The 15,296-nt window shown below is 41.5% G+C and overlaps 2 protein-coding genes and 1 long non-coding RNA gene across 4 annotated transcripts in view; 2 read left to right on the forward strand and 1 right to left on the reverse strand.

Annotated features, from left to right (window-relative positions):
* exd3 (exonuclease 3'-5' domain containing 3) overlaps window positions 1-4,658 on the forward strand; it is a 44,513-nt gene extending 39,855 nt beyond the window's left edge. For both annotated transcript variants that reach the window (XM_030742047.1, XM_030742048.1), the window contains exons 20-21: window positions 3,396-3,462; window positions 3,597-4,658. In XM_030742047.1, coding sequence (XP_030597907.1) covers window positions 3,396-3,462; window positions 3,597-3,952 — 423 coding nt within the window. In that variant the 3' untranslated portion in view covers window positions 3,953-4,658. The remainder of the gene's footprint in view (window positions 1-3,395; window positions 3,463-3,596) is intronic.
* A 3,472-nt stretch (window positions 4,659-8,130) lies between these two features.
* Window positions 8,131-11,548, reverse strand: LOC115788913 (uncharacterized). The gene is made up of 3 exons (XR_004020649.1): window positions 11,393-11,548; window positions 8,644-8,860; window positions 8,131-8,300 (listed from the first exon to the last, which is right to left on the reverse strand). It is a non-coding gene; the product is annotated as an uncharacterized LOC115788913 (long non-coding RNA).
* A 164-nt stretch (window positions 11,549-11,712) lies between these two features.
* Window positions 11,713-13,091, forward strand: nrarpa (NOTCH regulated ankyrin repeat protein a). Its single transcript, XM_030742054.1, has 2 exons — window positions 11,713-11,863; window positions 12,064-13,091. Exon 2 carries the CDS (start codon window positions 12,579-12,581, stop codon window positions 12,915-12,917), a length of 339 nt encoding a protein of 112 aa, XP_030597914.1. The 5' UTR covers window positions 11,713-11,863; window positions 12,064-12,578; the 3' UTR covers window positions 12,918-13,091.
* Window positions 13,092-15,296: the final 2,205 nt, after the last annotated feature.

Consider the following 15,296-nt stretch of genomic DNA (forward strand, 5'->3'; position numbering starts at 1 on the left):
AACCTGCAGAAAGCTGTGTGCAAGGCCACAAGCCTGTCCAAATGAGCAAAGATTTAACTTTGTATGGTTTTGTACTAGAATTGGTTTGATTGTACTGTCCAGTAGTATTGTGCAACTTATTCTTTCTGTGACAGCTGCATACCTAAAAATTCTCCTAGTTAAGTAATGCTGTAGAATAAATAAACACCAGCTGTTGGAGAATATATATATTTTTTTATCAGTTAATATGACAAATTGGGCAGCAACCTGTCCAGCATGTACCCTGCCTCTCGCCTTATGACAGCTGGGATAGACACCAGCGACCCTGAATTGGATAAGAGGAAGAAAATGCATGGATGGATGAATATGACGAATTAAAAAAAAAAAAAAAAATCACTCTGTACATAACTCATTTGTCTAACAGAGCTCTGCAGGATCTTTGCATTTGTTTTGATTAATTATAGAATTATTTTTATCCAGGTTGCGTGTGTGTGAGATGATGTGCGTGCCTGCCTGCCTGCCGGTCCGTGGCTTAGCCTTGAGAGTTCAGAGCAGGTTCTGGCTTGCTCAACTCTGGGAAACTTTGAGCTAAGCAAATAGCTTGGTCTGTTTTCCAGGCTGCCGCCACAGACGTATGTGTCAGCCATGTGTACAGGCTGTGAGTATTTGTAAGCATGCGGTTTATATGTGCACTGTAGTGTAGCCTATGCAAATTGTAAAGTGTGTGTGTGTGTGTGTGGTTTTGTGTAAAGAGGAGTGCATGTATGCAGTGAGGGAGAAGTAAGCTTCATTCCCACAGACAAGACATGATTACACCTCTACTATTCCCACACCTCCACTGTTTCTTCCCTCTTTTTCCTGCCTGCCACTGAAGCAAACACTGCTATGCATGTGCACACAGATGAGATGACTTACTATTGTTTTGGGTGGGTGTATACTCCTGAATTTTCCCAGGTGAAGAGAGGCAAACCTTAAGTGAACTAGTCAAGGATTGTTCTTGTGCGAGTGGTTTGATTTACAGCCTGCTTCTAAGTAGAATGCTGTTCACTGGGTGGAGTTCAGGTGAAAAAGCTTCCCGCACTGACATGCTGTCAGGATGTTTTACAGACAAGCATGCGTGTGTCTTTGAGTTAGGGGCTGGCATTCAACAGGTCACTAATGTCCCTCCATTTGTCATGGAGAAAGACAGTACAATATGAACATGAATGCTACTGAAGCGCTAATACTGCTTATACACACACACACACACACACACACACACACACACACACACACACACACGGATCCGATCCTTCTGTAACACTTGTGGCCTTTCACACCAAAGCAACAACCTGGAAAAATGTCTTTCCCACAAGTCATCAGGCTCCCCAACCCTGCTTTTCCCTGCAACCATTGATTGTAGTCTGGGTTGGAAGTGACTGTCAAGTGATTATACCAGATACTCTGCTGAATATTTAGTTCGTCAGTTTTATGGATCTGTACTTTAGACATTAACAACCTATTAAGAGAAATGAGCCATCTGAATGCCTCAACACAAACATGGGGGATCACGTGTATTATGCTGTGGGGGCATCTTTCTTTCATGAATTGGCTCCAATTCTCCCCCTTAATGGGAATGTCACTGCTAAAATAAAAGTTGTTTTTATTCAGTCAATCAATCAGGTCTCATTTGTATAGCACCTTTCATGCAGGTTAGGTCAGTTCAATGTGCTCCTCAGATAATTCAGAAGCTGATAAAAAGACAATAACAGTAATAAAGCAAAATTAATATGCGATATAAGCAATTTAAAAATAAGTTTAAAACCAACACAGCAAGAAATAAATGCAAATTTTAAATGGCCCATAATTGGAATAAGAGTACAAATAAGATTAAAGAAGAAATAAATACATACAAAAAGAATAAATGATCATAAAATAGAATAAAATGTACAATAATAAAGCCAAACTTTCAATTGGTGAATACAAATGAATAAATGTGAAGTAAACACCCAAAATGATAAAAAATGAATAAGCATAGTATTTAAAACAGAGAAAAAAATGTTTTTTATAAGTGAGTGATGTCAGTAGCATGTGCTCAGTCAGGTTTTAAGATTATGTTTAAAGAGTTCAGGGTTTCCAGCTGCTTTCAGGTCCTCCAGCAGACTGTTTCAGCATGTCGGGACATTAAAGCTAAAAGCTGCCTCTCCAAACATTTTTGTTCTGCACATTGGAAGAACAAACAGATTCGTGCCAGGGGACCTGAGGGGCCGTGCTGCTTCATATACTGCAGTGAAAGCATCAGAAGGATTTTAAAAGAATTTCAGAAACTGACAGGCAGCCAGTAAAGGGACTTCAAAACCGTTGTAATGTAGTCTAGCTGCAGAGCTCTGAATCAATTATAGTTGATGTAAAACAGTCTTAGGTAGACCCGGATATCAAAGCATTACAGTAATTGAGACTGTGTTGCCCACAGAGAAAAGGTCGCTCTTTAGAGTATTTTTCAAGTGTGTGTGTGGGTGGGGGGGTGGGGTACTGACACACCCCCACGTGAGTCCTGAAGCTCAAATAGAAGTCAAAGATTACTCCCAGGTGTCGTGCTTCATTGCTTAGGAGTAAATCTGAAAGAATTCACTTTTTCATTCAGTTTCTCAGTTTTGTCTTGGTGGAGCTCTAAAAATCTTTTTGTCATCCAATTTATGATGAATCTTATCTGATGATGAGAATGCCCCAATCACTGAATGATGGGTGTGAATCATACACTCTGGCCTTTATTCTGGCTGGCTGCTGAGTCTTTTTTTTTTTTTTTTTTTGCTGAGTTTTTTTTTTTTTTAAGCTGACGTGTTACAGAGCTCTCCACCACCTTCATTGAAACATCAAATCTCTCCAGTAGATACTTGTAAAACTGATGCTGAGAAGTGTTACAGCTCACCTGGTGACCCATGGTTTTCTCTTTAAATTGTTATCTTTTTAGTATTTCATTTTTGGAGATGGGTATGGAAGTGATGTCATTTGTGGTCGTTGTTGCCTTTTATCACGTACACCTCCCTTCACCACACACACACACACACACACGTGCGCGCACACACGCACACACACACACACACACACACACACACAAACACGTCCTACGTTACCATGAAAATGAAAGATATGAAAGAATTCTTTTATGGTAAATGCACAAGTATTATGATATTAAAGGATCAATTTTTAGTCTCGTTTAGTCCACACCCTACATCAAGATTTAAATTGATGAGTTTAACTGAAGTTGTATCTGTGATTTGTCAGCATTATGACAAATTTGAGATGTTTTTGGTCCAGATAGAAGTTTTTTCCTAAGCTCTTGTAAACCAGGAAAGAACGTTTTCTTTTTCCACATATTTTTGAGGAGGAAACGCTATTTTACTCAGCTGCTAATGACTGTTCCTTTGTTTCTCCAGGCATGTAACAGTGATCAGTACGTGGCAGTGCCTCAAGGAGATATGGTCAAGATGCTTAAAAAAAAAGGTTTGTCAGTGAGTTTATGGAACCTCACACAATATTATGGGAAAGGCTATACTTGCTAGTATATTGTCTCACTTTGGCTAATCTCACTTTATTCTTAAGGGAAAAGGAAGCAATACTTTTTTCTTTTTTTTTAGGATTTTTGCCAGACCAGGACAACACTGACCTAATGCACCAACAAGAGGAGAAGCATGATGACATTCTGACCTCTAAACTCCCCAGGTATGCTCTTCAGTGTCGCTGGGCCTCCCTTTCAGGGCTGGACCCTGACACCCTGACCTTTCCTGGGGGCGCGCCTATTCAGCTCCACACTGTGGCCCCCACCCTCTTGCCGAGGATAGCGCTCTTCTATGTCTGCACCAGATGTGGAAAGGTGTTCTGGGAGGGCTCTCACTTTGGCCGTGTCCTCAACATGTTTCAGGAGGTCTTGCACATTACAGACAAGGACGACGAATCCGCTGCGGTGTTCGTTACAACTTCACAGCAGAACTGACTGTTAGAGCACTACTGATTACATGAAAAATTTTGCAATGCATTTTAATTACAGTGAAATGTCCTCACACATAATTGACTTTAAAAAAATTACAAGAGAGAATTTTCAACAGTAACATGCTTAAAATAAATTATTTAGATGAAAAGATCAATAAGCAACAAGGCATTTATGATGAGTTAAATTTATTCTTTACACCTAGATCAGCAGACTGCTCTCAGCCAGGATGGGATGAAATCTTTATTCTTTTTTTCAGATGTAAATATTTTTGAATTTCTTTTAAAATTTACTTTGTTTATAAGAGTTTAAAACTTATTGAAATATCAGGCACGCCATGGCCTGATCACATTTGGACCTGATTATTTTTGTTATCGACTGTATTGTACCAAAAAAGTCACATTCGTGGTGATTCAGTGTTTCCATTGTGACACTTCGAGCTGTAACGAGTTAATTCTTCAAGAAAGCAAACTGTAAATGTATGCATCAGTGTTAAGTTTGTTCCATTCAGCACTTTCTGAGGTCACATCCTGTGGAAACAGTGTTTTTTATTGTTTTGACTTGAACGCCCTGGTAAAGTGGCGATGAGGTCAGTTCCTTGACCGTTTTAGGACCCAGTGGAAAGGTGGATTTTTATTCTCTGTGACTGCATTTATGTAAGGTTTAATGTTGAGATGAATGTGTTAATAAAGAGGTTTGTTTACTTTCAGCAGATGCTTTGGTTTTCAGTGTGTTCACAAAGCAGATGGTGATGGACTGATTGATGGGATTAACTAAGCTTCAGCATGTCTGTCAGGTGTAAGACTTGTGGGTTGTTTTTTTTGTTTTATTTAGGTTTTTTTTTCCCTACCCTGAGGCTGAAGAGTAGTGGGCTCACCAAGTAACTCGGCACATACCAACAAAATCCCTTCACATTTTCTCATACTCCTCCTCCTCTGTTCACAAATCCCAAATAGGTTTTATATGGAAGCTCTGCAATTGAAGATTTTCTGGTGTTTTGGGGGAAAAGCATGAAGCTGCATCAGAAGGCTGAGGTAGTCTTTTTACAGTCATAAAATGTAAGAATCCCTAAACCATAGCCAGATGTGCTCTTAATTTTACTGACAGTAATTTTCAAAGATGGGTCATACTGTGAATCACTGAGGTAAATGTGTTTTCAGGAACCGTTTGAATCACAACAGCTGCAGAAGATATTTGGAGATTTGTATCCTGGGATGAAACCTGATGCTCCAGCTCCAGAACATGCACACTATAGCTTGGTTTATCATACCATGAGTAACTACACTGAGGGTTCAGATAGAAAGTGTTAAATTTGTCTTGGCTGAAATTCATGGATCGTTATTTTGACATGCTGGTTGTTTGCAGAGAGCTGAGTAGTTCAATCAGGGCTACAACAAATGCTGGAAATGCACTCAGCCAATTAATTAGGTACACCTTGCTAGTACTGGGTCGGACCCCCCTTTTTAATTCTTCATAGCAGAGATTTAACAAGGTGCTGGGAATATTCCTCAGAGATTTTTGGTCCATATTGACATGATTGCATCACAATGATGGTGCAGATTTATCAGCTACACATCCATCCTCTGTTCCACCACATCCTAGAGGTCCTCTATTGGATTGAGATCAGGTGACTGTGGAGGCCCTGAACTCAATGTCATGTTCAAGAAAACAGTTTGAGATTATTTGAGCTTTGTGCTGGAAGCAGCCATCAGAAGATCCGTGCGCTGTTGTCATAAAGGGATGGACCTGTTCAGCAACAATGCTCAGGTAGGATGTGGCATTTAAACGATGCTCAGTTGGTACTAAAGAGCCCAGAGTGTGCCAAGAAAATATCCCCCACACACTACACCATCATCAGCAGGCTGAACCGTTGATATCGGGCAGGATGGATCCATACTTTCATGTTTACGCCAAATTCTGACCCTACCATATGAATGTCCCTGCAGAAATTGAGACTCAGTAGCCCACGCGACATTTTTCCAATCTTCTATTGTCCAATTTTGGTCAGTCCGTGCAAACTGTAGCCTCAGTTTCCTTTTCTTAGCTGACACCTGGTGTGGTCTTCTGCTGTGGCCCATCTGCTTCAAGGTTTGACGTGCGCTCAGAGATGCTCTACTGCATGGGTGTAGCAAGTTATTTCAGTTACTGCTGCCTTCTTATCAGCTCAAAGCAGCTTGGCCATTCTCCTTTGACATCATCAAGGCATACATGTGCAGAGAACTATAGCTCACTGGATATTTTCTCTCTTTGGGACCATTCTCTGTAAACCCCAGATGGTTGTGTGGAAAAATCCCACTAGATAACAAGCCAGTCTGTCATCAACAATCACGCCACTTTCAAAGTCACTTAAGTCACCTGTCTTCCCCATTTTGATGCTCAGTTTGAACTTTATCAAGTTGCCAACCATTGGCTGTTTAGATATTTGCACTTGTGTATTTAAAGAATTGGCCAGTGAAGCTTTTAGGAAGAAAGGCTCAACCAGATGTCCCACATCATTGATCGCTCAGTTCCCCTAATTTGCTTGTGTTAAAAATGTTCACATGATTTAAAGGAAATTGACACTTTTAGCTTTACTCTTTTAGCCTGTGAATAACAGGCCAATATTGCTGCTACATGACTTTAAAGGTCTTTGCATAAATGTAGGCTTAGGGCTTTTGTTCCAGCAAGTAATCCTACACCACCCCAAATGCAGTCATCTTCTGAAGAATGTTACAACTTCGGGTATCTGTGGCAATGAACGAGAAGTTAACCATTCACTGTCGTGAGTGCTCGGTGAGATGCTGGTACTCCACATCTGAAAATCCAGTCCCTGTGCTCTTATGGGTTAAACTTAATGTAGTTAATTAAAACTAAGCTAAAAACTGTAAAAAATAAATAGTTTAGTTGACTAAAATAAAGATTTAAAAATAATTTTGGGGAAAGGAAGATAATTAAAATATTTGTACTAATAAAACTCACTAAAAATTTTTTTAAAAGTGCTGGAAATATGTTTAGTTAATTAGGTCAAATACTGTTCTGAACTACGTAACACAAAAATGCTCATACAGTAATGTCAAAACTGAAACTGATTAAAATGAAAGTAAAAAATAAGCATTTTGAAACATTAAAAACTGACAGGAGCAAACCCACTGTGGAAACCTGAAACTAAACTGAATATAAAAACACATTTACATATTGCCAAAGAGCATCCTGGGATTTTATAGTTCAGTTTGAACCTAGAGATATTTTATTACTTTTTCACCAACTATAGATTGTACAGTTTTCTCATGAGGGTTATCTTGGTTGTTTTATTTTTTTTGTTTGCCTTTGAATCTGATATGTGGGCAGGTCTAGACTTGTACAGCCTAAATCATCCTGAAAATTTAAAGACAAAGTAGCCAAGGACATGACAATACTAAAGAAAGGCTTAACTCTGTCTTTTATGCATTTTTGGATATGGAAACCAACTCTAATAAACAATCTAAAAATACACTTTAAAGGTTTGAGAAAGGGCTCGTGATTGCATGGCTGATGTCGCATTAAGATCTGAGACCTTCTGCAGGAGAAGCTGGATTAATCCACCTATGTGGGATGTAACCAGTTGAGAAGATCCACAATCAGGTGCTGGACAAGGCTGCTTTGCTGGCAATGATATAGTTTAATACGGCATTAATATGGCCTTTTCTTCTCATGCATGCGTACTGTCGTCCAAACATTTCTTGGCTTGTCGCCAAGCAGCCGGTGTATTAGCTGCAATAACATTAAGCCTCCCTGAGGTATATTTTATTGGTATGAACGGAGCAGACACACTAACTTCCAAATAAACCCCGGTGTGTGCTGTCCCGTCCTTGTCCGGGTGGTCGCAGCCCCGGCCTCTGCAGAGCGCGAGGTTTCTGCTGCAGCACCGTGTTATTTGATCCTTGCTCTTTCTTTGCTGGGAAGAAAAGCTCGCCTCTTTCCCACGCTCTGAGGACACGTGGTGCCGGGAATGAATTGGATTCAGAAGGCCCTCCCCTCTCGGTAAAACGTCATCTCTCTCTCTCTCTCTCTCTCTCTCTCTCTCTCTCTCTCTCTCTCTCATAAATTCAGGCACACAAACTTTCAGGTATGGATGTAAAAGCAGAATATGTATTTATATAAAAAGATTATGTTTAAAAAAAATCTTAACATTTAGATTTATTTTCTTTTCTGCTGTGTGTCTTCCCCCCTTTTTTTGAGCTCTCCTGCAACATGCATTCCGAGAAGGGACAGGAGGAGAAGCTCCTCCCGACTTGTCTGGCCCCTGCTACCCCGGCATCGGCGCCAAAACTCGGTCCGGCGCACCGAGCAGCCAGGAGCTCTCCGTTGTTCCTTTTGCGGAGCAGCACTTGCACCTCTGTATGGAAGAGGGGGGGGGGGGGGGGGGGGGGGGTACATCTTGTTTATCAACGCATGGCAGCAGAGTAGAGACATGGCTGCACAAACAAAACCAGAACAGACTTGCATTATCTCAAAGCAACCGTTTTCCATTTAGGAGATCTAGGAAAGCCCAGCAGACCGCTCGTGATAACTGCACAAAAGCAAACTATCCCAAAAGGTTGGCTAAAAGCTTTTGGCCATGGATTGGATGCATGAATGCAACATAGATATTTTATTTTATTTTATTTTTTGTCTAATGTCATAATAATTGAAGACAAGGAACTAGAAAAAAATTCCATAAGTATTTTATCTCTACTTACTCTGGCAGCTTCCCAGGCACACATTACCACGAAAGAGTCAAGAGAGAAGTACATGAGTTGGGGAGGGTATTTGGCGAGAAACTCATCCAACGGAAAACTTTTGGCTCCTGTAGTCTCTGCAAATGTTTTCCAAGTGTCCAAACGCATTGCAGCAAAAGCTCTGATAGCGGACAGATGTTCCTGATTTTCCAGAAACTGTTTTGCACCCCTCAGTAACCTAAGACAAAAGAAAAGAAAAAAAAAAAGTGCACGCATGTACAATAATGTGCAAAGATTTGGGTGCGCTGGATGTAAAATGAGGAATTAAAAAAATCATCACAATTCACATGTTATACAGAATACTATATTTATTTTCAGTATGACCACACCTCCCTTTAAAGGAGTTAGTTCTCCAAGGTATAACTGCAAACGGTAGATAAGTTTATCCAAACATTTTGGTTAATTGCCGCAGCTCTTTTGTGGTTTGGTTTAAGGTTGCTGTCATTGCTACAGAATGAATTTGGAAACGATCAGCAAAAACACAAATATTAAAAAAAAATATAATCGAATCCTTTCATTTTTCCTCAAATGATCATTTTAAAATGACCCACAATCTAAATTTCCCGGCAATTCCATGGGATCGTTTTGATCTACAGACGGCCATATATACCCATAATGACGCATCCTGTCGCATACCAAGGCCACAGAGAAGAACGCACGTCTTTTGCTGCAGCCTACATCATCGACTTGACTTGGGGATCCACCACATTTGACATTTGTATGACTCAGAGCTGTTGTTTTTGTTTTGGAGCATTTGCAGCTGTGGACCACTTGTAGCAGAGGAACCAACGAAATAAAAAGTCACCTGCATATGATGATGATGGTGATACTTTATTGATCCCACAATGGGGAAATTATATGTCAGCAAAGGCATCCAGTCAAATAAGGCTGGTCTTAAAAACCCATGGTAACTGTTTGGCCTATGATCTATCCTTTGCTGTCACTTGAGCAGGTCTGAAGGTCATCTATTTAAATATCCATAAACATAGAAGAGTATTCAATATCCTAGAACTCGTTTCTGAGTTGCTGCCACGAATATGCTTTACCTTTATATACAAAAACGACTAATTAACATGCAACCTTTTCACTACAAGATTTTTTCCTTGTTTTGCACTAATGCAACCGGTGTGGTGTGTGTGTGTGCTCATATAGGCTAACTGAAAGCACTACGTTGTGGTTATCTGTGGCTACTAAATGAACTATGAACTGCTGACCTTCAGGTGCCCCGTTCATGACTTTAAAGGACACCCTCCAGCCAGCTTATAAACGCATGACCATGATAATGGGTAAATGTCTGCACGCACCTAATTATCACCCTGGCTTTCCAAAGAATCCACGTAGTCTTTTCTTTTAATCGTTTTATTTTTTTTTTTAGATGAAACTGATCAAGTCTGGGGCTTCATTCGTGGGACCTCCGTTTCTGTGACTCCCACGAACTGACGTTCCCGACCTACATTAGCACACTCATGCATGCAGATACAGCCACAGACGTGCGCCAAACGTACAGTTCTGAGTGTGGGAAAATCTGAGAGTGTGAAAGCCGCCAAACCATCAGGGCGGAAAGCGGCTTATAAAGTGTTACACAGATGACACGGAGTATGGGGTCACCAGACCGAGCAAACGGTCAGAGGGAGGCTGAGCCGCAGGTAGTCTACCTGGTGTGGTTTCGACATCTTTTTCTCTCACATTTGTCACATTTATCTAGCCATCTATGTCACCGTAGCATTTATTTATTTATGCCTAACCGTGTTTCTGTCAGTTAGTATGTTATCTATCAACACCTTTTTCTCGGCGCCACACACACTCACACACAGGCGCCCGGTTCCCACGGTGGTGGGGGCAGCTGAGCGGCGTGTCAGTCTGCGCAAAGCGTCACCTCTTTTCACTTGCAAAAAGGAAATAGCGCAGGGCTTTTGTTATCTGAACTCTCACAGTCTAGTCACTTAAAAACAAGTGGACTATATCCGCCGTTTATGATTTAAACAGCCACCTACAATCTCCTCCTTTCAGGTGTTTTTATGCGGAGAGGTATGACGGGGAGAAACGACCCGTTTGGGGTTTGAATTTAACTGTGACTACCATTTGGTGTGGAGGTGATATACTTGGATCGGCTACTGGTTGAACTGCGTGGATAAATGTCTCCTTTGTGTCCTCCCTTTGGACAAATCTAATTGCGTTATTTATTCAGTTTCACATTTATCCACAAATTAGCTGAGGCGTCAACGGGGAGTCCCACACTCCGGAGAAAGTTGGGACACCAAAATCAACACATAGCTGTAACCCACTCATCTTACCGAATAAATATAATTATTTTGACGCTTACAACCTCCACATACACAAAAGCGATACCAGTGTTTTCAGATATGACATTGTTTCACTTCACGTGGATTTTAACTCCAACCCCCCCACCAAAAAAAAAAAAAAAAAAAAAAAAGAAACAAAAAGAAAAAACATTTAGTTCATACACCTCCCGATCCATGAATAGAATTAAAATTTTATTGCTTTTCCGAGATTTCGCCTTCTTTGAAATTGGAAATAAAAATATATAACTGTAAATTTGAATAATAGGCATCATATTCTTTAAAAAAATTTCGATTAAAGCTTTCATTTGATTTTATTTCTCAGTAACAGTTTTCAACGAGCAACATTCTCGCAGATTCCTTTTAGTGTCCAACTCGCTGTCAGTCACACCTGACTGACTTTTTCTTACAATTTCCTGTCGATGATAATCCAGTGGACGATCTTTTACAGCGTGCCCGCTTTCTCAGCAGTTTACAGCTCTGGCAGCACCGTGCCTCTGGCTTTCAATCCGCTTCATGGGGTGGGCTGCAGGAGATCGGATATAGAGATCACCGTAGGATTGCTGCGGGCGCCTTGTTTAATACTTTGCAGCAACATTTGGCTCCCCCTCGGAATACCACGCCCCCTCCCTACAGATTCACAGAACCCTGATCCCGCCCTCTAACCGAGCCGGCAGGCTATAACCTCCCCGGATCTCCACCCATTCCTCCACAGTTGATTCTTTGTAAAGGTATTGTCATGCAAATAAAGGACGCGTAAAATATTCTCTCAGAGCGCAGCGCAGGGCAGAGACTCACGCGGACCGCAAGGAGGACACAGATCGCGCCACTCGGTGGATTTCTATCGTTTGCGTCGCCACGGACCCGTCCATCTGTTACAGGTAAGTCACAAATCTGCAGCGGATTACAGTCCACGCATGTTTAGCGGTAAAATTCAACCAGTGTGTCCGTGCGTAAACGTGTGCGCACGGAGGTCCGGCGGTCTCATTCTTGGATGTGGCGGAATGTAGGGTCTCTCGCACTCTGTTGGTGAGGATTCTGGATTCATGCGGGCTCCTCTTGTCTTTTTTGTCTTTCCCAGACACCCTGGCCACATGAGCAGCGACATATAGCCAGGGAACAGATTGAACCGTTCAAGGAAAACCGACGGGGATCCAACAAGCAGGAGGCTTGGAGCTGTGGAGATAGTGGCCATACTTCCAGTAAAGTCGGAGGTGTCTCTCTTCTCCATCCCCTTGTGCAGGCTACCTGCTGCTGCTACTGCTGCTACAGAACGGGGAACTATATCTAAAGACCCCCGGATCACTTGAGAGCACCCTTTTATTTTCTAGGGGATTTATGATCTCTCAAATATTTACACACCAAGTGTGCCATTTCCTGTCTTGTCCTTTTTGGGATATATATATACACATATATATAAAGTGACCTTTACCTTTTTAGTAGGCTACTTTAAAGTGCCTTAACAACTGGTTATAATCCAGTGTAACTGTGGCATTGCTACCAGACCAGAGACGCTCAACAGGGAGAAGACGATCATTATCAGCTTTAGAGCCCAGGCAGGATTACTCATTCCCCACCCTCCAACAAGCTGCAACCATGAGCCAGGCGGATGTGTCAACTTGCTCCGCGCCGCAAAGGGTTTTCCAGGAGGCGGTGAAGAAGGGCAACACCAAGGAGCTGCACTCTTTGCTGCAGAACATGACAAACTGCGAATTCAACGTCAACTCCTTCGGGCCAGAAGGACAGACGGCCCTCCATCAGTCAGTAATTGACGGAAACCTGGAACTGGTAAAACTGCTGGTGAAGTTTGGTGCAGACATCAGGTTGGCCAACCGGGAAGGGTGGAGCGCTTTACACATCGCCGCTTTCGGGGGCCACCAAGACATTGTGCTATACCTCATCACCAAGGCCAAGTATTCCTCTGGCGCCCGGTGATCAGTCTCTGCTGTCAGGTAAAAAAAAGAAAAAGAAAAAAAAAGTAGAAAATAAAAAACAAATCAACAACAATTTAAATATAAAACTGCAACATAACACACGGGAAAGCCAGGCTCTTGTAAAAGCAAAAAAAAAAACAAAACAAAAAAAAAACTGCCATTATTTACATAGTTGTGCCAAATCATATAAAAAGGAAATAAAATAGGCCTGCACAATTATCTTTCCTCACTGTAAACCAAACGGGGTCCTCTCTGCACTCCTGAGCGAAGCACCGCGTGGTTCATACACAGCGTCTCAACACGAATCTTTAACAAAAGAAACCCATTTCGGTGAGTTTATTGGTACTAAAGCTTTCCTTTTGAATGTTCATATTAGATCGTGTCGTCCACTATAAAAGAAATCAAGTCTCTGTGTATCGCATGTGTGTGTTTGGACTCCAGAGAGCAGATGGCCCAGTTTTTTTCTATCCCTTGAATAGTTTCTTTGTGGGAGCGCAGATTTGACCTGTTGCTCCACATTGTTCTGTAAAACCCTTTTTAAGTTATTTTATATGAAACAGGCACTTGATGCTTTATGGCTGCATGCTGGAATATCTAAAAGGGAAGACACATGAGCAAGAGAAGGGTTGCCCTCTGTTGGCTACCAGAGGTTTATTTTCTTTAATAAATTTACTGATTCATCTTTTAACTCAAAGAGCGGCATTATGGCTATCCAACACATTTTCAGATGTGTAATCATTATGTAACAACAACTGACTTCATAATTGTTGTGAAGTACTGTACACAATAGCTTTACTTTGTTTCTGTTTTAAAAGGAAAAGAGAGCTGAGAGCGCTCTGCAAGCAGATCTTGCCATACTGGCGTCCAACTTTTTCAGGCCAGTGCGACCACTTTGCCAGTGGTCATTGTGTTACTAAAAACCGCTGCTTTCGCTTTGTATAAAAAAAAAAACGCATTTGGAATTCACTTTATAATCTCCTTTCAGTATTTTATTAACATCCTAGTCATCACTGTGAAAGCAGGCTGGGCTTTTTTTTATTTATGAAGGTACATTGAGAAGATGCATTTTTGAATATGTTGTGGTTCTTCTTTAAACGATCTGTGTTGTCTGAGAATATAATGGGTGACTCAAGCTGCTTCAGACTCTTTAGTGTAATCTGTCCCGTGTGGAGGTAGACCTGCCACCCTCTCACCCCACCCCACTCGCCACCGTTCTAAATACCCCCACTGTTTGTTGACCCCGGAGAGGGCTTTCTCCTCGTTCCCATTAAAGTGACTCTGTTTGGTTACCTTTTCCCAGCTACCTCGTCTGTAAAGTATTCTCAAGTTGTTCTGCTTTCTCACCGCCCGCCTTGTTATTTGGGAGTCTGTGATCATCCACATGACAGACACAGGCTGTGTCTCTGCTAAGTGACCTCACAGGCAGATGGACTTCAGTACAGAAGATGCAATGAACCAATTTCTGCATCCTCCTTCGGGACAGTTTTTACACTACAACCAAACCAGTGCTGACAAGCAAAGCATCATTTTGCCTTTCTGCAAGGGAGTCTGGTTCTGTTTTTCTTTACACACACACACACACACACACACACACACACACACACACACACACACACACACACACACACACACACACACACACACACACACACACACACACACACACAGAGCCATTGTTGCATGTCTCCCCTATAAAACTCCACGTTGCTCTCTCTCTGTGTCCTGATCAGCCTGTATGGTTGTTTTTTCTTTTTTTTGTTTTGTTTTAATTTTTAGTCATACAAAAAATGGAATTGTATCGCATGACTTATAAATGCAGGGAGTTTTATTGCACAAAATCGGAGTCTTGAGCGCCCCCAGTGTTCGTATGGGGTAACTGCAGGAGCCAAGGCTTTGGAATAGTTACTACTACTGAGCAGGACCCTAATACTGTTGGACGATGAAGACTTAAAAAAAAGAAATCAACAACACATGACTATTGCAGGATGTCACAGTAAAGGAAAATTTGGTTTCATAAATTTGCCTGCTGCATTTTGTAAGTCATGGCACCCTAACATTTGTAACAATGCTGCTTGTATGTTTCTTTTCTTGTTAATGTTGATGTTATTTTTTTTTTGAAAGCCTACTGCTCAAATGGCCAACAGAATTTTCACAGCAGCACTAGTTCACCTCATGAGAAGCTGTTGAGAAGGTGTGTGTTTTTTTTTCTTCGTATAGATATGTGTGTGTGTGTGTGTGTGTGTGTGTGCGCGCGTGCGTGCGCTGTGTGCATCTATGTTACTGTGTACTTCTCATGAGGCATGTGTCACTGTGTCAAACAGTCATCCTGACTGAGAACTTCCCATTTTCATCCCGGAACAACTGATAATTTACCGACACA

The sequence above is a fragment of the Archocentrus centrarchus genome, chromosome 12, assembly GCF_007364275.1.
Source record: "Archocentrus centrarchus isolate MPI-CPG fArcCen1 chromosome 12, fArcCen1, whole genome shotgun sequence".
NCBI classification, from domain to species: domain Eukaryota; kingdom Metazoa; phylum Chordata; class Actinopteri; order Cichliformes; family Cichlidae; genus Archocentrus; species Archocentrus centrarchus.